Raw genomic sequence first — 22,821 nt, forward strand, 5'->3', positions numbered from 1 at the left:
GGGATTTTTAAGAGCAGGTTGGACAAACAACTGTCAGGGATGGTCCAGATAATACTTAGTCCTGCCTTGAGTGCAAAGGAGTGGACTAGATGACCTCTCAAGGTCCCTTCCAGTCTTATAATTCTATCATTGTCTGAGCCAATCAATCTTTAGCATTAAACTTAGAACCAGGAGAAACTAGACAAGACACCAAAAGTACCAGGGTAAAATACTGTCCACAGAACTCTCAGTGCAAGAAACACAGGCCACTTTACAAACCCTTCCAACTCAGAGCCCAGCATATCCCTAAAAAATGTTATTAAAATGCTGAACAGACTAATAGAGTATTAGTGGCTTTGTAATTACCGGTCTCTGTGACTGGGCCTCCTGCACAGTTGGGTGTCCTCTCCATCGCAGGTATGTTTAAGAGACATCATATCACTGATAAGATAGCTATAGCGCTGGCTTCTTCAGGATTCAATGTATGGAGTTCTCCAAGTTCAGGCGGATCTGATAAGGTTGTATATTAAATGTCTAAAATGCCCTCAGACAGACTCTGTGCCAAACGGAGGCTGCCCTGTGAAGTTGTGTAAAGGGAAAAAGAGCTTTTCCTCATTGCATGGGGCTGGGAAGCAAAGGTCATGTGCATGGTTGGTGCCAACAGCCAGTGATGCTAGCTTCCCCACAAAGAGCAAGGCAGGCTAGGGCTAGAAGAAAGTACACCCAGCCAGCTAGAATTCCTCCTGGTAGCTTCTACTGCAGAGTGGTTTTTCTACTCATCACTCTAGCACTGGCTGCAGCTTTAAGCCACACAACAGTGTGGTGCATCTTAGAGGCAGTAACCAGCATATAAAAAGGCCTGAATAGATTAGGACAAAGCTCAGGGTTATTTTTTTCATCAGCTGTTAGAGAAAACATTCCTGCCTCTGGCTGGGCAAAGCTAGGAAAAATGCACTTCAGACCACAGGGAGGGGTGTGTGTGTGTGTGAGAGAGAGAACTGAACATTGGTGAGCCAGGGCTGCTGGAACAATTTGTAGAGTGGGGGTGCTGAGAGTCATTGAACCAAACTGTAAACCTTGTATATGATGGAAACCACTTCAAGCCTGGGGGTGCAGCAGCACCCCTAATTCCAGCACCTATGTGGTGAGCCACTAAAAACAGAAGATGTGTATGTCCCAGCCATTCCTGCCACCAGTTACGCTATATCTTCATTGCAAAGAAAGGTGTTTTTACATCAAGAGAGCTAACAAGAGAGCTCTCTCGATGTAAAATCCTGTTGGAGACAAGGCACTGCAGTTTTTAACCTGGGTGGGTAGTTGAGGCTAGGATTTCTTGGCTATAACTAGCTCTCTCAGTGTAAAAAACACACATCTTTTTTGCAGTGAAGACATAAAGTGAGAGAGACAAAATTAAAGTGACAACTGGAGAGTCATGCCGTGCATTTGGATGTCAAATGCTCTTGTTCTGACCTGGCAGCAGTTTACTCCCAGTTACCCCAGGGAGTAAAGGACCTAGGCAGTAAAGGACCATTAGATTCACACGTATGGGGAGAACAGATTCCAAAGCTACAGAATAAAAAGATGGTGCAAAACCAAGGTGACAGTGAGGTGAATTTAAAGTCTGTTACAAGCTATAATGCCATCCCCCAAGAAGTGGGCCAGCTTTGTGGTGCAGGAAGTAATTTTTCAGGGCACTCCCTTTAATTACAAGGTGAATTCTCAATCCATGAGGACATAACATGACCATAGTTTAGTGGCTGCTACCACACTCCCCTGACAAATACCATGATGCTTTAAAGTTTCCATAGTCCCGCTACCTATCTCCAGGTGAAGGGAAACATCAGCTGACACACCCCAATCCTTCCAAGAACAAAAAAGCAAAGATCAGCATGTTCATGCAAAACCTTTATTTGGACAATGTCTATTGGCCAACAGCGCCACCTGACTTACATGGTAGCATGGAAACAGTGTTTACATTGTGCAGAAAAATACAAAGAAGTCCTTAAAGACATTCATCCTGTGATATTATACAAATATTATTGTCGTTGCTTACCCCGGTTTCCTCCCTTTATCCCTCTGAATCCCCTCTTGGCCTATCTAGAGCAGAGATCAATGGCAATGACTTATTGTTGGCAATGGAGATGACCCACATGTTGAAGCTCTCTCTAGAAATACTTCCCGTTTTACGTAAAGACCCACACACGCACACTGATGCATACTGTCTGTATTTTACATCTCCTTGTTTTCTGCCCAGTTTAGGAATTACTTGTGGGATGTTTCTGGTTAGTTTTTCAACCAGTGGAGAGTTGGACAGCTAGGCTTTCTACTGTCTAGGGTGGAATGTTCCTCATTTATTGTATAATCTTTATGTTCCTGGGAAATTTCATTTTTTTATTTCTTCTCTCTGCTCTGTGTTGGTCACTTCAGACTTCGTGTTCTTTTCCCCCCTCTCCCTGCTCTGTAGCACTGGTAGGCGGGTGCAAACAGTTGGCAGCATGGGTGGTAGTGAGCATTGTGGATTTTGGGTTTAATAGGGACATCGGGATTCATCTTTTTCTATGTTTCAAACAATTTATTTTAAATAGTCATTAGGATAAACAGCTTTGATTTACTCCCACACTGAGGCTTCTGGTGAATATTTTCATGTGAGTTGGAAATAAGAGAATTAAATTGCAAATAATGTTCTAGCATTTCAACCTCCTTAACAGTGTTCTAATGGCTTCAGCAATGTAGCCATTGTCTGTGGGTTTGCAGGCATGAGCCTGTAAACTCACACCCTTCAGTGTAATCTCAATTAAATCAATGGGGCTCCTCACATGAGTAAAGCTTATGCCAATTAATAAGGGCTGCTATATCATGGCCCTGGTGTCTATATAACCAAATTATGGAGAGCAGTTGAGTCCAACCTAGAAGAAACCGGCTGTTGCAGAAACAATCAGTTTATGGACCATGATCCACAGACAATGTACCAAATCTCTCCATTCCATTAAACCCAGTTTATGCTGCAGTTTAGCTCATGCCTCCACTTGCCTCTTGGGTCTAATGGGTCCCATCAAGGAAAGAGTCTGTTTCCAGTTATACCAGCTTAACCTGGGAGATCAGAATCTGAGCTGCAGCAGCCAGTGTACAGTTGAAGGATCTTCTGCTATTCACAATTAGTAATGCAAAATAACTTTACCTTCTTCCTGCCCTCCACACTCACCCTCTTTCTCCTCTCCCCCTACACCTGGTATGGAGGAGTTCAGTCCTACTCCTAATGAAAGCGAAGCATAGCAAACATTAAATTTCTATTCCCAGCATAAGTGCCAGCACTAGAAACCCCTCAGTCAGCAGGCTGCATGTGCTTCCAAGGCAGTGGAACACTGACCATATATATTACTGTCAACTTAGCACATTGAAGAAGCAAAAGCCTTTTTACTAAATTGAGATATTTATATATAAACAAGCCTGCCGGACTGGAGATTTTCAGATAGGCACAAACTTGACATATTATTTGTATTACCTGTAAATTTTAAACAATCACTTTTTTTCCAAGGTTGGTTGGGTGCTGTAGCGTATGAAGCAGTGTACTTACCTCTAATGACTCTGCACTACTTGGAAGTCTCCCCACTGGATCTAAATTGAGGGAGCTTGGTGGCCCTGTACAGGATATGGGTGTCTGACTCACAGACTACCCCGCTGGTACAATCTACCTTGATCTTTGCATTGAATGACCTGAGCTTGTGAAGGCTAAATGACGGTATTTGTTACTCCTGGAAAGGGTGTTCTGAGTTAATTTAATGGCTGGGTGAGCACTCATGCAAGTACATGGCTGGGCATTTCAATTGCCAAATTTCTTTGGCCATTAACAGACTTTTTTCCAGATAGACTCCAATTACTTCAAGGGGACCTAAGCACATACTTTCCTAAATCAAGGCCACACTCTCCTGTCCCTAACTCCTCCCCTCGGCAAGGTTTGGAACCTGCGCTAGAAAAGTAGTGATTCTTTAAAGGAAAATGTAAACCGCAAATGAACCCCAGTCCCGCAGAAGGATGGATCTGTGCGAGTGAGTGCTGAGGCCTGCAGACAACCCCGCTGGCTTCTGCAGAACAACATGTGGGAATAGAGGGTCTGCCCACTGCATCCCTCCATAGGCTACGAACCTGCCTGACTCCCCATTGTTTGTGGTTGGCAAGGGAGTGAACAATAGGGAGAAGCCTGGAAAGGAGCTGCAGAAGCTCACTACTTACCCTTCTTCCCCTGACAGGAGAAAAGTGTCTTGGGATTTGGGGCTCTCACCTTCTTCCTGAAGGTGGAGTCATTGCACTGGCACTGGCAATAACATGACGAGATTTCGAAAGGAGCTTGGTGATGGGAAAGCCTTATGGATACAGATTGTTCACACGCTGAGCTGGAGAAAGTCTGCAAGATTCTATTCAATCAGTGATACAATCACATTTTCTTTGCATGTGTCACAAACTTTTAAAAATCCCATGAAGTTCCTGTGTAACCGAATCATGTGTTACAGATAAGAAAGTCTTGCTGCCAAAGCACAGTATGTGTTTTTGGTCTGTTTTTGCCAACTCACGGACCACCCAAAAATTTATATTTCAGGAATTTGAAATGTTTAAAAGATAAGGTGGTTCTACAAAACAAGAATGGCCAGTAACAAAGCCCTTGAAATTCATGGATAAATTGTCAAAAGAATGACAGCAAACAACAACACTTTAAAAAACCCACAGAAGTGGACAGAAAGGCTTTAACAGCACAGAAACATTGTGCAGGTTAATTCAGTATTAAACACAGCAGAATGTACAGGCCTCTTTATATACTCTTTAATTTTTGTTGAAAGAGCCATATATTTGAATGTCACAAAGACGCAGTCCAAATCTGTCCACCCCCTTCGGTGATGCCCACTGGCTCCAAGGATGAATTTGACCCAGATTTATTTATTTTCATACACTAGCCTAATTCAAAACCACACCGCATAAAAACTGTTTAACAAACAAACCCAGGTACTTTATCAGAGCTGCTCACAGACATCGAGACAGGGCTCCAACCCCACTTTTTGGTAATTACAGTCGTTGGAATGTTATGGCAGCAATACCAGCACGGACGGTTCTCAGCTGTGTTCTCCAAAGAGTTGCTCCAAAAAGAACAATCCAACAGTTGAGTGGAAAATTGTAGAAATTAACCCTGTACTCCACACACATACATATACACTGATTGTTCTTTTCCCAACAAAAGAAAGTGGCAGTACTGGATATGAGGCCATATGGAATGTGCATTAAGATACATAAGTGACTCCTCCTTGGTCTGTCTTCTGTCAAAAGAATTATTCTTCTTAAAATATAATAATAATAATAATACTTCTTTATACTGGCCACTTAACAATTGTTTACATCATAGAAAAATAGACAGTATTCTGTAACAAGAAATATAGTTAACTTTGTTAAAATGGGCTATTTTAACCAGCAATTATTGTGTCATATAAAGAATTTCTAAACCGCAAAACACAAATAGATAATACTGAGTGCAAAACAGCCAGTGGTATTGTTTGCATTGGTTCAAAACATTTAGTTGCCAGCTACAGTAATTACATGTTCTGTACACTGTACTACAAAAGTCTTGATCTTTTAGGAGGTTTGGGGAATTTGCTTTTATTTTCTCTACATGTGGCAAATAAGTATTTAATGAAAATTAATTCAAACTGTGGAAGTCCAAACTGATTTCACAATAAATCAATATTCATTCGCCTTGTCTTGCATTCATTCCAAAGCATCCCTCCCACCTCCCCTACACACACACACACACACACACACGTCTTATGGCCAGAGATTCCTCAACTTATGCAGAGTTTGGGCTTTAGAGATTCAGAAGTTTAGCTTATAAATTCACATTCCTTTAAAAGCATTTTACTAATCTCCTGTGTTTCAATGCACACAGAAGAATAAGCTCCAAAGCCTAGCCACAGTGAGTTTACCATCCCAGCTGAAGACTGTTAAACATCGTTTAGATAAAAACTCTTTGCCAAGTGTAGGCATTAAGTCTTAATGCTACAAAAAACAGATGGTATCCAAGTAAGAGTCAGAGTTTTCTGTGATCTCCGCAAAGCAGATATGTGTGAATACCTAATTTCCTACTGGCAGTGGTAAAGGCTTTATCAGAATATCAAACACCACAAATGGAGGCAATTTCCAAGTGTTAAAACACAGAGCAAAATCAGCAAAACATTCTTAGGAGAGCAGACGTCTCTAGATTCTCATCTGTGTTCAGCTCACACCCTTTCAACCCTGGAGGGATCGTACATATCTGAAAAATGCAAGACAGGAAAACCATGAGTGATGGGTTCTGAAATCTACTCAAGTTTAGTACATGCAGCTGGCAAGAGAAATAAGACACTGTTTTCTTAACTTAGAAGTACAGAAAAACCCGCGCAAACACACTATTCTTTTACAAAAAGTCAATTTAAAAATTGAATAATTAACTTGCAATTATTCTTTTTTTACACTGTGTGGGAGAATTCAGTGCTGGGGCCGGACTGAGAGCCCTGGAGATGCAAGTTCTTGACTGGAGCCTGATTCCTGTCCCATTAGCCCTGATTCTGATCTCACTTATACTAGTGTGATTTGGGAGTAACTCCACTGAAGTCAATGGACTACACCAGTGTAGAACTTGTGTAGATGAGATCAGGATCAGACCCACCAACTAGAAAAGGAGTTTTGCTATTTTGCCATTGAATTGAGTGGGGCCAGGGCTTGGCCCCTAAGGGTGTGTCTATACTGCAGCTGGGAGCGAACCTGCCAGCCCAGGTGGACAGACTCCACTTGCAGGGCTCACACTAGCTCACTACATAGAGTGGTATGAACATTGCTGCACCAGAGGTGGCTTGGGCTGGCCACCTGAACTTGGACCCAGGGGATAGGGTGACCTCGAGCTTGGGTGGACCCAAGCCTCCTCCTGTGCCACAACGGCCACACTGCTATTTTTAGCCTGCTAGGGCAAGTTTGTCTGTCCCAGCTGGGAGGCTTGCTCTGAGCTATGGCACAGACGTACCTTAATACTGCAGAGCAAAGCAGGGGCAGCGTACACCTCCCGGCAATGTGTCTCCACCCAGACCCATATGATCACTTTACAAGGTGGGAATACAGTTCTGTCTCCATTTTTCAGCACTCAGTGTCTCCTGTACTCAGCGGAATAATGTATTTGCGTTAAACACTGGTACTGCAAAGAGAGGCTGTGTTACATCACTGTGGCCAGGCTGTCTTCCTCCAGCATGCAAAACTCCAGGCCATGGTTTTCAGAGTTATTTTGTGTGGACAGAGTGCTAGACAAAAGATGTGATTATTATTAAAGAAAATCAGCCCTATACTTTGGTGAATGCAACAAGTAAACAAATAGCATCATCACCAGATTATACCCATTTTTCTAGCTAAAAATACACAAAAGCTGGTCTATTATATTTTCAGCGGGTTTCAAACTGAAGTTCTTACTCAGGTTCTGATCATGTAAGGGCTTGGCTACACTGCGACATTGTCGCCAGAACTTTTGTCTTTCTCGGGGGGGACTTTTGTAAGTACGCACAAAAGACAAAAGTTTTGCCGATGCAAGCAACAGTGTGAACGTGGCTTTGTCAGCAGGAGCGCTCTCCTGCCGACAAAGCTTATGCCGCTCGCAGGGCTGGAACTATTTTGCCGAGAAAATACCAATAGAGAGTTGACACAGCCTTGTCGCTAAAAGCTGCATAGTGTATACAAGCCCTTTTACATGCAAGCAAATATCTGTATCCTCCTATGCATATCAGCTTGCAGTCCTGGGGTGGGACTGCACTGAAAGTCAGTGGGATGTGTGCATCTAAATCACTTAGGTCCTTGAAAACCACACCCACAGTCTGTGGTCGTGTAACTCCCCCACTGCAGTGCCTGATCCCACAAACACTGGTGCATGTGAGTAACTTTACTTGTGTGTGTACAGGAATGACTATGCAGATTTACTCATATGCACAAGTGCTTGCAGGATCAAGGCCTAAATCAACGGAAAGTTTTCCCAAGTAAGAACTTCTGGATTTGACCCCATGTAAAGATTATAAGAATAAACATTCCTTGCAGCTGACAGATTGGTGTCGTATAATTTTGTCTCCTCTCTTGCCACTCTCTTCCTCCCTCCCTGCAGTATTTACAGGGCAATCAATAAAAGAAACCTTGTCAGCAACTGATATATTTTAGAAAATGTGTCATTCACCTTCTTCTGGCAGCGTCCAAACGTTTGTATTAACAGACAACATGGATCAAAGTCAATAGACGAATACTGTTAGAACTGCTGTAGTCTAAAAGACATTGACGCATGCATCTAAGCCCTACGGATCAATTGTGTGGGAAGAACCCGCAAGGTATGGGCACTTTACCCCATGTAATTTTTTTTCCACCATTTATATGCACCCAGCCTTTTGGTTGTAGGAACTACGCTTTGTAGGAGGAGATTAAGACAAATCTAGAAAGGAATTCATGTTTTTGAATCATGGCTCTCCCAAAATGCCAGAGGTGCTGAACACTTGATACTCCCATCAACTCCCAAGAGAGCTGCAAGTGCGCAGGCCTGTGACAATCAGGGCACAGAATGGTGGAAGCTCCCCCAGCCCGAACACTATTTATTCTCTGAAAAGTTACTCACACTTTCAGCCATCTGAACTGAAGCCAAATGAATTAGGGCAAGATTCTGCCTGGTGCATGAGGGGCAGCAAAAGGACTGGGTTGCGGCTGGACTCTCCAGGGAGAATTTTGGCTTTGTCATACAGCTGGCAGGCAGGCTGGGGGAGCAGATGCTAGAGTAGTAGGTCTGCTACCCTGGGACGGTGCAGCATGCTCCCCCTCAGCACCCAGCCAGTGCAGCGCCTGGGACGGTTTTATTCTGCCCACAGACTGCTAACAACCATGGAGGGCATTAACAGGGAACAGGCACTTCACTTCCCAGTGGAATCCAGAGCTTCTTCCACCTTCCCCACTGTAAACACATGCAGGAGTTGAACAGATGGTGGCTCTTGAGTTGTAGGTTTGTAAATGTCCAAATTTTCATCAAATTTGGGTGCAGACTATCACTATCTTGCTGTCTCTGCTCCTAGGAGCCTATTCATGCATGACAGAGACTGATGTGCCCAACAGGCTCTGAGCACACTCAACCAAATTCACTGAAGTGGGTGGGGTTACACCAGGGATGAAATGAGCTGGTTGAATGTTTTATTTCATGAGACAGGCTCATGTAATCTAAGCCAGTTTGTACTATTGCCCTCCTGCTTACTACTTAGGAATACTACTGCACTTCAATAGCTCCTCCCACCAGATGGATCTCAAATCACTCACCACCATTAGGGAATAAAGCCAGATCCCCCTGGCTAAGTGGGTGACTAATTAGCACCAGCACTTCATGGAAGTTAAGTGACTTGCCCATGGCCACAGTGGCATTTCCACAGCCGAAGAGGGACGTAAGCCCAAGTCTCCTGATTCCCAGCCCTGGCTTTTTCTTCCTCACATCTGACAACAAAAATCCCAAAAGTCTCCCCAGCCCACATCCCCTCCGTTAGATAGCTCATTAGCTTGCTGTATAAAACAACTTATTAGCAAGACCAACATACTAAGGAGGAAATCCTCATCCCACTGCAGTCACTGGTAAAACTCCCACCGGCATCAATGAGACCGGGAACTCACCCAAATGCTTGCAGCCCAGTAATTACAACTGGCCCTACAGCCACTGTGTGTGGGGGTGGCGGCTGGGAGGGATGGAAAGGCGGGGTTATGGGTGCACACTGGACAATGGAATAAAAGCTTGGAAAGGTAAAAGATTTCAATTTCAAGGTTCCAAGATAATAATTATAAACAGTTGGGAGGAGTTGTTTTTTTGAATTGTGTGAAATATTTTTACAGTGTCCTTTGAAGACAATGGCATTGACTTATTCCCATTCATTCAAAATACAGTGAAACCTGTCTTAAGTATGCACTCAGAAAACAAAATCAGCAGCTTAAGAAGTGATCTCTGAATAATGGTGGAGCAGAAATGTACTCGTGTGTTTGGGAATACATTAGGATGGTCTGTTACAACGGTAATTTGCATAATAAGGGGTTGTCTCTTGTACAGTGTTTCATTTTAACTCCAACTCCCTCATTTAAAAATAACTGGTGTGTTTGACAAGTTACTGGATAAAAATAGCAAGACAAGGCTTTGGATGAGAATCTCTGTTTGCTGATTCCTCTAGCCTCGGTGATTGACCTAGTCTGAAACTATGATAGACATCAGGCTTTTCCAGTCCAAGCTGCATGGCACTTCGGCTCTTTTCTATAAAACTCTGCTGGATACGTAGTGAGTCCTTACACCACCTCCCCATTTCATCTACCCTCTTACTAGACATACAGCAGAACCTCAGGGTTACGAACACCAGAGTTACCAGCTGAGCGGTGAGCCACACTCCTCATTTGGAACCGGAAGTAAACAATCAGGCAGAAGCAGAGACCAAAAAAAATAATAAAAATAAAGGACTGCGTTGAACTACTAAAAAAAAAAAAAAAAAAAGGGGGGGGGGGGAGTTTGAAAAAAAGATTTGACAAGTAAGGAAACTATTTCTGCACTTGTTTCATTTAAATTAAGATGGTTAAAAGCAGCATTTTTCTTCTAAATAGTAATGTTTCAAAGCTGTATTAAGTTAATGTTCAGTTGTAAACTTGTGAATGAACAACCATAACATTTTGTTCAGAGTTAGGAACAACCTCCATTCCTGAGGTGTTCGTAACTCGGAGGTTGTACTGTAGGCCATCATGGGACTTGGGTGGTGTGGGATAGCAGAGAAGGCAAAGCATGAAGCCTCTCTACAAAACGTAGTTTTATCCTCCAGACTACACCTCAGAGGCCAAGACCTGAGATTTTCTGTGTCACTTGTATCCATATTTGGGCGTGAACAAGTTAGTGTTTTGAGGATGGGAGGATGCTGGTGGAGGCGATTCCTTCCCAACCCCTGAGCACTATGCCCTGTAGTATAAGACTTGATTAAGGGGAAATGAAGATCAGATTCTATCCCGTTGTGGGAAATGCTGTTACAGCTGCAAAGGAGCAAAGCTCCTCTCTGTGCTCTGCTGAAGCGGCATTGTCCCCACCAAGGAAGGCTGTACCTAGATGGGAACAAACTGTACAATTCAGCAACAGAGGTCAATTCAGCTCTGATTTACTCTGGCATAAACCAGGGCACTTAGATTGGAAGCTCTTTGGGCCAGGGGCTGGTTTTTTTGTTCTGTGATTGGACAGTGCCTAGCACAATGGGGTCCTGGGAAACCACTGGGGCTCTGAGGCATTATAGTAATATAAGTAAATAAATCGTAACGTCTGATCTGATACATCCCTGCAGCAGTGTACACTAGAAGGGCTCCTAGGGAGGCTCAGCTGCTGCTCTCATGCCCAGCAGAAAGTCTCAAGGGAGTAAGACACAGGAAACCACTATGAGGCACAGTAGGCCTGGCTAGTGCAGGGAATTTGCATTTGCCTACGCTGTGAGTCTGGAGTGTACAGTATAGTTCAATGGGGAAGGAGAATCTGAGATGGAGGGGGCATGAAATGAAACAAAGACTAAGGCCTGAACGGTAGGAGCTGGGGGGGCTTCTGATGCTTACTTAGAATTCATGCAATTCACTCCAGGGTCTGGGGAGGGAACAAATAAAATCCCTTTAAAGTCTGGTTAAGTTAATCTCCATTGCCCTACACTGGAGAATTTTACAGAAATTTATACTGACTGGGTTAAATATGGATTGTGAATTTCTTGTGTTTGTGAATTTCAAGGTGGGTTTTCAGCCATTAGAGAGGAAGTGGGGAAAACAAAAGAAACATTAAGTATAGGGTTATTGACCTGCCTACCAAGTACCATGCATTTACTCTTTCCAACCAATTTAAAGTCTCTGAACAGGTGGCATGCCTGACTTTATAAAGAGCTATTGCTACATTTCTCAAGGGTGCCCATTAATTTAATTAGCACATCACTATGTTCAAAAGACCACATGTGAGAGTTGATCAATTCATAAGTTAACTTGGAGTTACTTAAGAAGCAGGCACGACTATCCTTGACCCAAGGAGCAGAGGACTCCAAAGCATATGCTGAAAGATTCAGCCTCGTGTTTTCTCTGGGGATATCAGTTATCTGAAACATTTTGTATAATGTCTCATGAATATTATCTAGACAATTTCTACTCTGAACATTTAACCCTTTCCCCATGGCTTCAGATTAGAATATAGCAGGTTTATAAGTCTATTTTTTATTTCCTCTCAGTCCTGATGTGTTCCTATCTATTGACTATAGAATCGGACTAGAATGGACTTTGAGAATAAAAAGCTGGATATTCATGGAAAGGGTGGGATCATAATGTGTGAGCGTAAAACCAGGGCAGGTATTGTGAAATTTCACTTTATTTTTGACACAATCTTCTGAAACCGTTAGGTAATGGGGAAAGTCCTACAACTTTATGAATGAACTTCAGTAATCAGAACCCAAGTGGCTGCAATAACTTAGAGGATAATGCTCACTGCAAGAAAGCTACAATTCTTTATTGACAACTAATCCTTTTATAGCCTATTAAATTACTATACTAGCAGCTGTAGTATATGGCAGTAGGTAAACAGGAAGATTACTTCTTTTGAGGATACCACAGAGGGAGTAGATGTACGTTTCCTATTAAAACAGAGCCCGACTGAATCCCAGATAATGGTAAAACTGGGCCTTACCTAAACAAAAATCTCGGTCAGCCTTCTTCTTGCCTATCGTAGTTACGTGTCCATTTTCGTCAAGAGAGATAATGCGCTTGGAAACAGCACCTGTGTGCACCATTTTGCGAGAGAGTTCATTACTGCTGAGTGGCGCATAGCTTCCTCTCTCCTCTTGTACCCTTGATGGTTTCTCCTCATCTACTTCCTCCCCTGAATCTGCACTCTTGATACTCAGACGCCGCATACGGGAAACCGAGTCAACCTCTTTCATTCGCACCAAACGATCCATAACTGTTCGGCTAGGAGGAGAGGCAAGTTTGCCTTGTAACGTCTCAATCACCTTTGAGGTGCTTCTAACTTTTTTTTCCGAGCTCGGAATGATCACGTTTCTTTCAGCAAGTTGATGCGTAACAGACTTGCAAGGCAGGTCTGGATCCTCATCTTGCCTGTTGAGACCCGCACGCTGTTCAAAACCTCGCTCAGTTACCAGAGTTTTAGATCTGGCTTCTTGGTCAGTGCTCTGGTATTCACCAGTCCACAATGGGAAGTCTCTCTCTCCAACAAAGAGAGAACTTTCTGTCCAGCCACACTTTCGTCTGCCCTCATAAGAGCTGTCTTTTGTTTCTACTTTGTCAAGTACTGTTCTCCCTACTGGAAATTCAGGATCCTGGCCTCTATTTGCAGGGCTGGAGTGTTGGTGGAGGCCAGTTCTGTCCCCAGGAATTAGAGACTCCACTGCTACCTCTATACCCAGAATCCTTGCAGCTCTTGCCTGCAGTGACTCATTTTGGGGGATCTCCATCGCATTTGCATTAGAAGAAAAATCAGAGTTGTTAGCACCTGGTTCAGGGTCAATATCCAGTCCCACAGACCTCAAATCTGGCTCAGAATGACCTTGATTTCTATTAGTTAAAGATAATCTTACTATAGATCCTCTCTCTAAAGGTTTATCACTCCTGGGAGTTGCGCTTTTGTTCCGTTTTACAAAATCTAACCTATTAGCTATGTAATTTCTATCTTCTTTTGTCTCCTCTAAGTCCGCATGATTGAATGGATTACTCTGATTTGCATTATTTGGACTACTGGACAAAACTCTATTGACTGGGCCTGAACTTGCTCCCTGTTTGTTTGTTCTGTTCTTGGCTTCCTGCTTCCTTGTTTCTGTTATCACACTTCCATCTGCTGGCTTGATTAAACTACTGCTCTCTTTTGCATTCAAGGAGCTTTGTGATCCAGCACAGATATGTGGATCATCAGACTTAAGCTCTGTACTCCAACTTTCAGACTTACTTTTAACTCTCCCTTGTTTAAATATAGGAACTTCTGGTACCCCAGTTTTTAGCTGCTTACAAGGTCTGAGTTCCTGGGTTGATTCATCAGTTCTGGAGGTCCCTATCTTTGTAGGAACACAGTCCTGCTTTGTTCCCTCACTCTCCGCGCCATCTTCACTACTAGTGCTTTCTTCCTGTTCTTGGAGCTCCTTGTTAAAACTTTCTAACTCACTTATTGCATCCCAGGGACGGCGACCGACAGGTTTCAAGAGAAACTGACCAAATAGTTCTTTACTCTTGCAGGGAGCACTTGCTTTGCCCTTGGCCACATCACCCCTGGGAATTGTGCCAGTTTCCCTTTCCTGGGTAGGCATGGCTGTGCAGGACCCATAAGGCTGGCTCTGGTATGCCTTTGGTGAATGTACCTGAATTACGGAGGTGGCAGTCCTTGAAAATGCACTATTGCTGGATGGACTGAGGTTCATCTGACCTTTCATATTGTATGTATTCTGCCTACATCTTCTGTCATCGGGGGATAAACCTGCCTCTTCTGACCCAACCAAAGATGTTGTACAGGCTAAGAATTTTGGAGCCATCAGTTTATTATTTGGTTCACCAGGTTTTATACCATGGAAAAATTGTGAGTTTTTAGGGTCTTCAGTGAAACAGGTCTGTGTTTGCTGGTCTTTGTACTGATCGCCTGGCCAAGAGCCAGAGTATTTGAGTTCCCTGTGTTTTGTAGGCTGAGTAAATCTGAGGTCATTCATTTGTTTGAACTCCTCTGGTTTCCACAGCTCTTGTTTTTGTAACTCAGTTTTATTGGTCATGCTTCCTGTGAGAGCTTGTAACTCCAAGTCAGTGGAAGACATACTTAAAAGACTTTGTTCTTGCAAAGCTCCATTGTTATCAAATTCATTCTTCTTATCAGGGGTCTGTGTTAAGTTATTGTTCCTATCAGTATCTGGCAGATTTGATTCAGATTTAACTGGGATGGACACCAAACAAAATATAGTTTCATTCATTTTTTTCTTTGAACTCTTTTTGCTCTGCATCCCAGTTCCAGGTTCAAACTTTTTTACTCTAGTAACAGTCTCACAGGTGCTATCCATATGTGGGTTTCTTACAGAAAGGTTGCCCTTTGTGTACTCCTGATTAGTTTCATTTTCAAGGGGGTGATTATCTGTGTCACCACTGTCTCTTTGGTCAGGCAGGGCCCAGTTTTCCTGATCTCCGTTGGATGCTGCCACCCACCTGTTGCAAAGTGTGGTGCTGTCAGGCGTTCTCTCACCCTTTACAGTATTTAGTAAGTTTGATGGATCCAAAAAGGCACTATTGTATTGGAGTTTGATAGTTCTCTCCTGCAAAGCAGTAGGATTGGTCCTACATGTATTTTCAGTGTGTTTAGTGTTGTTCTGGTGGCTCTCGGGATGTGCTATTTTAATATGCCGTATTCGAGGATCATCAAAAGGAATATACTGAATGGAATTCAGGTAGTCATCAGTGTGCCTGGAATGGCTTTGTTTTCCATGAGGAAGGTGGTCATCTTTGCAGTGTTCACCCCCAGTTTCCAATGTGCTAGTGGAGGGTCGATGGCTGCTGAGGGTCCTCTCTACTGGATGCTGCTGACCGTTGTCAAAGCACAAGTCATAGTTAGGCACTTCATTGAAGGAATACTGATTCACACTTGGCTGAGGTGGGGACTTGTAAGATGGAGGTGGTATATAGACAGGGGGCTCTAAACCAGAGTCTGGAATGTAAATGTCTTGCTTCGGCTCATTACCTTTGGCTAAATATGAAATGGGCTCATCTATTTGCTGGTGGTCCTGAAAGCCACTGGTTTCTACAGGTGCCCTCATCTGTCGGTGCAGTTCATAGGATGGAGGTTTAAGGGGTCTGCCATACTTGGGCTTGGCCAGAGGAAGAAGTGTTTCCCTGGGTTTTGTGAATTCCAAAGGCAGTCTGTTTTGGGGACCCGAGGGTGCTTTAGTTCCACTTAGGAAGTGATGATTATTCACCAGGGAGGGTATTTCCACACACTTCATGGTCTCTGGTGAAAGAACTCTTGGCAATGATTGTGATTTCCCTTTGTTATGGGAGCTAAGTCCATTGTCTCCCAGGCTCAATGAGTATAGATCTTGAAGCAGTTTCTCTCTATCACCATCAGACATTTGTCTTCCTAATTTTTTAGGTTGGTTCCAGCTTTCTGTTCTTAAACTTTGCCATTTGTAATCACCAGGCACTTTCCAGGTCTCCTGCAAGCCACTTCTTGTCACACTCTCTGTTCCTGCTCCGACCTCCAGCTGACTTTCTTTAGCATGTCTGTACACCTCATGGGGTGGTGCCAATCCTTTCATTTCAGAGTCTCCTTTGTCAGTGTAACCCAGTAATACGCTAAAGTCTTGTCCTCTTCTTCTCCAGTAGGCCAGATCTTTATCAGTCTTGGGCCCCGAAGACCATGCTAACAGATGTCTGTCATAAAACCTGCAAAAGAAATGCAGTGTCACAGGCAAGCTATAAAAATGCAGCCTTTTTCCTTTATGGGGAATTTTATTAGAGGGTCAAATGCTGAGTTATGCCAATAGGGCTTCCGCTCTCAGTTTCTCAATTTATTCACAAGTGTGGAAGCCAGTAAATAATTAACAAGGTTTTGAAGAGATCTTAATGAATGTTAATTAATGTTAGTTAGTTTTAGTTAGGCTGTGCTGGTGACTGAGCAAGATAAGATAAAAGAAGAGTGAATTGTGTGAAAGTTATTACGATTCTTGCAATGTGCTGCAGTCTGCAGTTTTTTTTTCTAGTGCAGGAAAAAAAAATATGTATAAAAAAAAAATTTGTTGTTGTTTTTACTGTCTGTTATATTGCTAAAAAATCTGTAAAAAAAGGTAAAAGGTTTGCTGATTTTTTTTAGTTGAGAGGAGACCTGTCTGTGTGTGTCCTATGGCACTCTCTCTCTCTCCTCCATGGTAATTGAGAAAATAATAAGTATTTATTTTTTTTGCATCCAAACAAAAAGTGAGAACTGAGTTTTTCTTCGACACAACCATAGGACATTAAAATCCTCTCTTAGTAATTAACATACACATTTTCTCCCAAGCAAGGAAGGTGGCTAAGCTATATATACATGCACGTTAGCAAGGCATTTTTTTTATTGGTATGCATAGCTGTTGAAAACAATGTTCACAATGTTGTATGTTGTGCAGATATGTAGAGTCCTATTGAATATATACGATGAAAAGTGAATTGACTATGTTAAACAAGGCTTTGAACCCTAATTTCTGCTCTCAGTTACATCAAAACCTATTGACTTCACAGGGCTGTCCAGAGGTAACCAAGCATAATATAATATGGCTCTAGATTTAAAAAGAGAAGGCAGTAGGGGGAGTTTCTTAACATAAATTTCTGTAAGAAACAGGATTTTACATTACAGCACAAGGGTTGAAAGAGAAGGTGGTTCTGGTTAATTTGATCTTTTGCGTTTGTTTAAGGAATAAGTCTCTCTAGATGTTTCAAATATATCACCATTGTGGTATGAATCATTTTATGTGAATCTAGTTCTAATGAGATTTTAAATATCTGGTTAATTTGTGTGTGTAACCTTTTAAATTTGTTTCTAGCAAAACACATCACTGAAACATGAAAAAGGAAGGATAAAACAAACACTTTAGTTATAGAACTTCAGATTTCTGAATTAAATCCAGCAGACAATATCAGATCCTTCCCATGTTTCCAGACATGGTGTGAAATACTTTGCACAGTATTCCAAAGGAAAATGGATAGCTTTCTGCATTAAAAGTTTATCTTTTAGTTATACTGTAGTTCTTGTAAATAAGGTGTCCAAAAAATCTAACTGCCATTATTTTTTTATGCAACTGCCACCAGCATAACACAAGAGAGAAAAATCAAAATTGACATAAATAGGACAAGAATGTAGCTGGAACCCAAGAAATTCCTTCCTCTTCCCCAACCCTGACTTATATGTACAGTCTGCTCTTGGTTTCTGCCAAAAAAAACTAATAGTCTCACAAAAAAGGTTTAAATAGATAATAAAATTCAGAATTCCTAATGAAAATGTAGCAATCCACATTCAAGAACACTCTTCAATAATTTTCTTTTACGTATGCAAACTTTATCCTATCAAGCAAAATGTTTAAAACGAATTGGGATAAAGACTATTTTTGTTTTAAGTCTGATGGATTAAAACCCATTGTCTGAACAAAAAATTCCTCATATAAAATACAATTTGCAATTTGCTATCTGGATCCTGGTCAATATTAAAAGCTTATATTAATCCATGGGCTATAATGGGACATCTCCTATATTGGAAATTTTACCACAGTTAAACCACTATATCTTTCAGAATGAGGGAGTCTGCAGCTGACTGTATGCTGTCAGCCTTTGGAGATTACCAAGGCCACCTCTGCTACCTTTATGTTTTCTCATAATGCTATAATGCTGTTGTGTAGCTATTGACTGGAGGGACTGTGAGTGACTCTGTCTAGGGAACAGACAAGCTAGGTATTGTTCTATGCAAGATCTGGTAAATGATATAAAATATATGGAGAGATCAGTCATACTAAACTATTAAAACACACCAAGTACAAAATCACAAGCAGTACTTAGCCAAGTCTATATAATATCAAAACCACTGGAGGGTCGTCTAGGCAGTAAATCAACACTGAGTTTAGTGATCACTGTTATTGATGATGGATCAGTGAAATGCCCTGGCTATACGAAAGTAGTGTTTGTGAATAACTACTGGGAAAGTGTTACCTAGATTTCTAGTGGGAATCCACCAGAAAACAAAAGAAGAGTCAGCCTTCAATGTACGAAATTATGTGAATGTTTCCCTAGTCATAATGCATGCTTCAGAGGAGAGAAAATCCTGCCTCATTAATAGCGAGAAGGTAACCACATTTTTTTTATACAGAAGTTGTTTAAACAGTACTTTGTAGTTATAGTAACTAATGAAGTTCTAAACATGATGTAAAACACCATACTGAAGATCTACATTATGTCATCATAGCAACTAGAATGCAGAAAGCATGTTTAAAGAAAGGTAACGTTAGGGCTTTTCTAAACCTTGTAACTTATGTATATTAATGAGACAAAGAATATTATTCAGTTTATATCATGTGACTCTCAGCAATTAGATTCAGGAATGAGGATAGTAGGGGCGTGGTATGGAGAAAAATCCTGAGGAAAAAAATTAAACTACTGGATTGAAATGTTGTTCATGTTGTTATTTTGGTTAGAAGATAGAAATTTTAAAATCTTTCTCTCCTCCAACCCCCCTGTCCAATTTCTCTTGTTAGAAGAAAATAGTAGTAATGTAATAGAAAAGAAGGTCTATGACCCTACTTTGAGTTAAACTTGAGGTGATTTCAGAAGCAGTTACCACATCTCCTATGACAAGTAATAGCTTTGCACTAGTTCACATGGAGAAATAATTTTGTATCCAGGACACTGTGGCCATATCCACATCTGAGAATATAACTGAATCGTTATCATGGAGAGAATGATCAAGAGGCATCTGTTGTGAAATTTTTTGATATCCGGTAACATCACCGCTTACTGTGCAATTCTGCCCTACACTACTTGCAATATAACTGGTGATACTGCAGCAAAAACAAAAACGTTATTCAGTACACCTGCCCTCTGTAAAATCAGCCCTGCTTACCAGCTCTTCAGTTGGGTGTTCAATCACTGAGGCACCAAAAATCACCAGACATTTTTGAAAATGTAGGCCACTATATTTAACAGAATAAATCAGTAATAAGGAAAGCTTGTTAGTCAATCCATTAAGAGCTGGAGAGTAGGGTCAGGAGACTTAGATTTTATTCTCCACTCTGCCAGTAGCTTGCAGGGTGGCCTTGTTCGAACCACTTAACCTCCCTGTGGCTCAGTTTCCTCATTTGTAAATTTGCGCTAATACCCACCTTTGTAAAGCGCTTTGAGATCTTCGGATAGAGGTGCGGTGCGAGTTCTAAATACACCTTATTCGGGACCCAATCCTGCAAACACGTACTCTCTAAGCATGAGGGGACCGAGGGGCGTATCACGTTGGATGGTGTTTACAGGATCATGACCTATGTGGTAAGAATTCTTTTCTAACACAGCTGTTTCTATAGCTCAGAGGATCTCACACTGGGTGTCGGGACCCCTCTGGGGGTCGTGAGGTTCTTACATGGGGGGTCGTGAGCTGTCAGCCTCCACCCCAAACCTCGCTTTGCTTCCAGCATTTATAATGGTGTTAAATATATTAAAAACTATTTTTAATTGGTAAGGGGAGAATCACACTCAGAGGCTTGCTATGTGAAAGGGGTCACCAGCACAAACGTTTGAGAATGACTGCTCTAGCTAGTACACATGTGCTGCCAAGCCCATCTGCTGTCTCTCTATTTTAAAAAACATACATTGGAAATATTCTGGATCAGAGTTTCTTTGATAACTTCCCTAGATGTGGTGTGAATTAGTTCTATCTGAAATTACACTGATGACAAATTTTTAAACACTATTTTGGAAATTTTTAAACAAAAAAGCAACTGTAGCAGTATTTGAACTCAGTGCCTTTGCCAACACTATCCACTAGGCTGCACGGTCTCTGGTCATCATCCATTAGAATTTACAAGTGTGACTTGGTTACACTAATAATAATCACTATGCAGGATCTGGTGTTCAAAACACTGTATGTCCATTAGCTACTTAGTCCTCAACACACCCTATGAACAATATTCTCATGGAGGAGGCCACAGGGCTTTAAATTCACCCTACAACTGTAGGAATTATGTAGTTTTTTTTACAGGTCTCCATAATCTACTATATCCCAGACTGGGGGCAGTTCTGCTAATCACTGATCAGCAGGGATCCTACAAATCCGTTCTCTGCGGAAAAACACAGAATCTTTAGTTTGTATATTTTACAGCAAATCTTTAGTTTGTATATTTTGTGAAAAAATAAAAACATATATCAATTATTAAACTTTACTGAAAATCCCGGTATCACTGGAAGTATCATGCGGGGCTGACTGCCCGAGCCCCAGCTGCCTCGGAAAACTAAAGTTCAGCATTTCCTTTTAATTGTGGAAAAACGTGGATTTTTAGGTTGTTTTAACTCAGAGAACGTAGTTTTTATCACAGAAAACTAGGATCCCTGCCAGTGGTGTAGCTAGGACAGGAAAATTGGGTAGGCCCCAACTCTTGGGTGGGCGGGCAATGACGGGGGAGGGGGCAGGAGAAGGGGGAGGAGGAAGGATGGAGAGCCCACCTTCCCCCACCCCCCCTCCAGCTGGCCCTTACTGCTCAGCGAGCACCAGCGGATGAGACCTTCCAGAGCACACAGGCTGCGAGGCGTGCCCATGGGGCGGATGGGGCTCGAGCTCCGCCCACCCATCCTACCCACGGCTTGGTGTCTATCTGCCTGGGTTCCTCTCCTGCTGGCGCCACGTGCTGCTGCCCCAGTCTCTGCCCCCAGCACTAGTCCCACCCAGACCCACCCCCACGAGGCACGCCCCCCGCCTGGGACGACTCACCCTCTCCCAGCCTGTGGATTTGGGGGGCTCCGGCCCCGATTTGGGTGGGCCTGGATGCTAAGTGGGTGAGCCGCAGCCCACCCAAGGCTATGCCCCTGATCCATGCTGATCAGATGCAGCTCAGGAGGAAAGCAGCAGCTTCCAAGCCTCACCACTATTGCGTCTACGTCCACTGCTCCAATTGGTTAGGGAGGAACCATGTGACCTTAGTTCTACTGTCCCCTGCTGAAAATCAGGATGGGGAGAAGAGCTTCAAACCACCAGCTCCCCAGGACAAGAGTGGTGGAAGCTTCCTAAAAGTGGAGGGCCACCAGTGCCTGAACCATGGCCCCCACACTGCACTACCCCTTCCCCCAAGGCCCTGCGCCTGTGCTGCCTCTTCCACCCCAAGACCCCGCCCCCGCTCACTACTCTCCAGCCCCTCCCCCCCATCGCTCATCCTTACAGCCAGTAAAAAGTGGGGCCCTGGCCCCAGCCCCAGGAGGAAACCCATGGCTTACCAGAGGCTTCTGCTCCACCCCATCTCAGTTTTTCAGCCAGTGAGCTGCAGTCTGGGAGAGGAAAGGGTCAACTTTCCTTAACACTGTTTTAGGGCTCAAGGGAGGGAGTGCAAAGCATAGGCCCTGAAGGGGGCGGTGCGAAGCAAGGGGTAGGGGGCCTCATACGGGAGTGCAGAATAGAGGGGACACCAAAAAATCATTGCCAAAGCGGGAGATGGAGAAACAACCAGACACAAGAGAAGGCCATTGCTTAATGACAGGATGGGGACTGAGTTTCCATCAGCAACCAACCTAATTAGCTACCAATGTTAATTAGATCAGTACTTGAAAGAAAAATAAACTCTGCCCTCTAGAGGTGTTTGAGTGTCCCCATTTGGAAGAGAGAGCGTGTCTGCAAGATCATCCCCCCACCAAGTGATTGCCGCACAAGCTCGAATATTTCTCTCTGGATGCAAGAGAAACACATTGCAAGACAGAAAACACAGGAGTTTAAACAAAACGCGTTCCATAGACAATAACTGCTGGCGTCTGTATGATTTCCTCGCAGGGCTGCTGTGTAGTAGGACTTGCAACATATAAAAAGAGAGGCACCTATTTTTATGAAAAGGCCACAACTACGGCAGTTCAGGCCCAATATTTGGGTCCCTATTTTAAGGGGCAAAAGGGAGCTTTTTAAAAACAAGATTTAATAGTAAACTACAGTGTAAGCAGACAGGTTCTACTCCATTATTTCCCATTTCCTAAGAGGTTAGGGAGGGACACACGGAATGGACACCTAGTCCTGTTTTTTTAACTCTACTCTTTTTAAAAGCTACCACAGCCAGTGTGCCA

The 22,821-nt window shown here is 42.8% G+C and overlaps 1 protein-coding gene across 15 annotated transcripts in view; it reads right to left on the reverse strand.

Annotated features, from left to right (window-relative positions):
• Window positions 1–4,772: 4,772 nt before the first annotated feature.
• JCAD (junctional cadherin 5 associated) overlaps window positions 4,773–22,821 on the reverse strand; it is a 90,058-nt gene continuing 72,009 nt past the window's right edge. For all 15 annotated transcript variants that reach the window (XM_039524217.1, XM_039524214.1, XM_039524215.1 and 12 more), the window contains 2 exons: window positions 12,710–16,443; window positions 4,773–6,271 (listed from right to left, as the gene is read on the reverse strand). In XM_039524217.1, the coding sequence (XP_039380151.1) occupies window positions 6,237–6,271; window positions 12,710–16,443 (3,769 nt within the window). In that variant the 3' untranslated portion in view covers window positions 4,773–6,236. The remainder of the gene's footprint in view (window positions 6,272–12,709; window positions 16,444–22,821) is intronic.

Source organism: Mauremys reevesii, linkage group 2 (assembly GCF_016161935.1).
Source record: "Mauremys reevesii isolate NIE-2019 linkage group 2, ASM1616193v1, whole genome shotgun sequence".
Taxonomy (NCBI): Eukaryota; Metazoa; Chordata; order Testudines; family Geoemydidae; genus Mauremys; species Mauremys reevesii.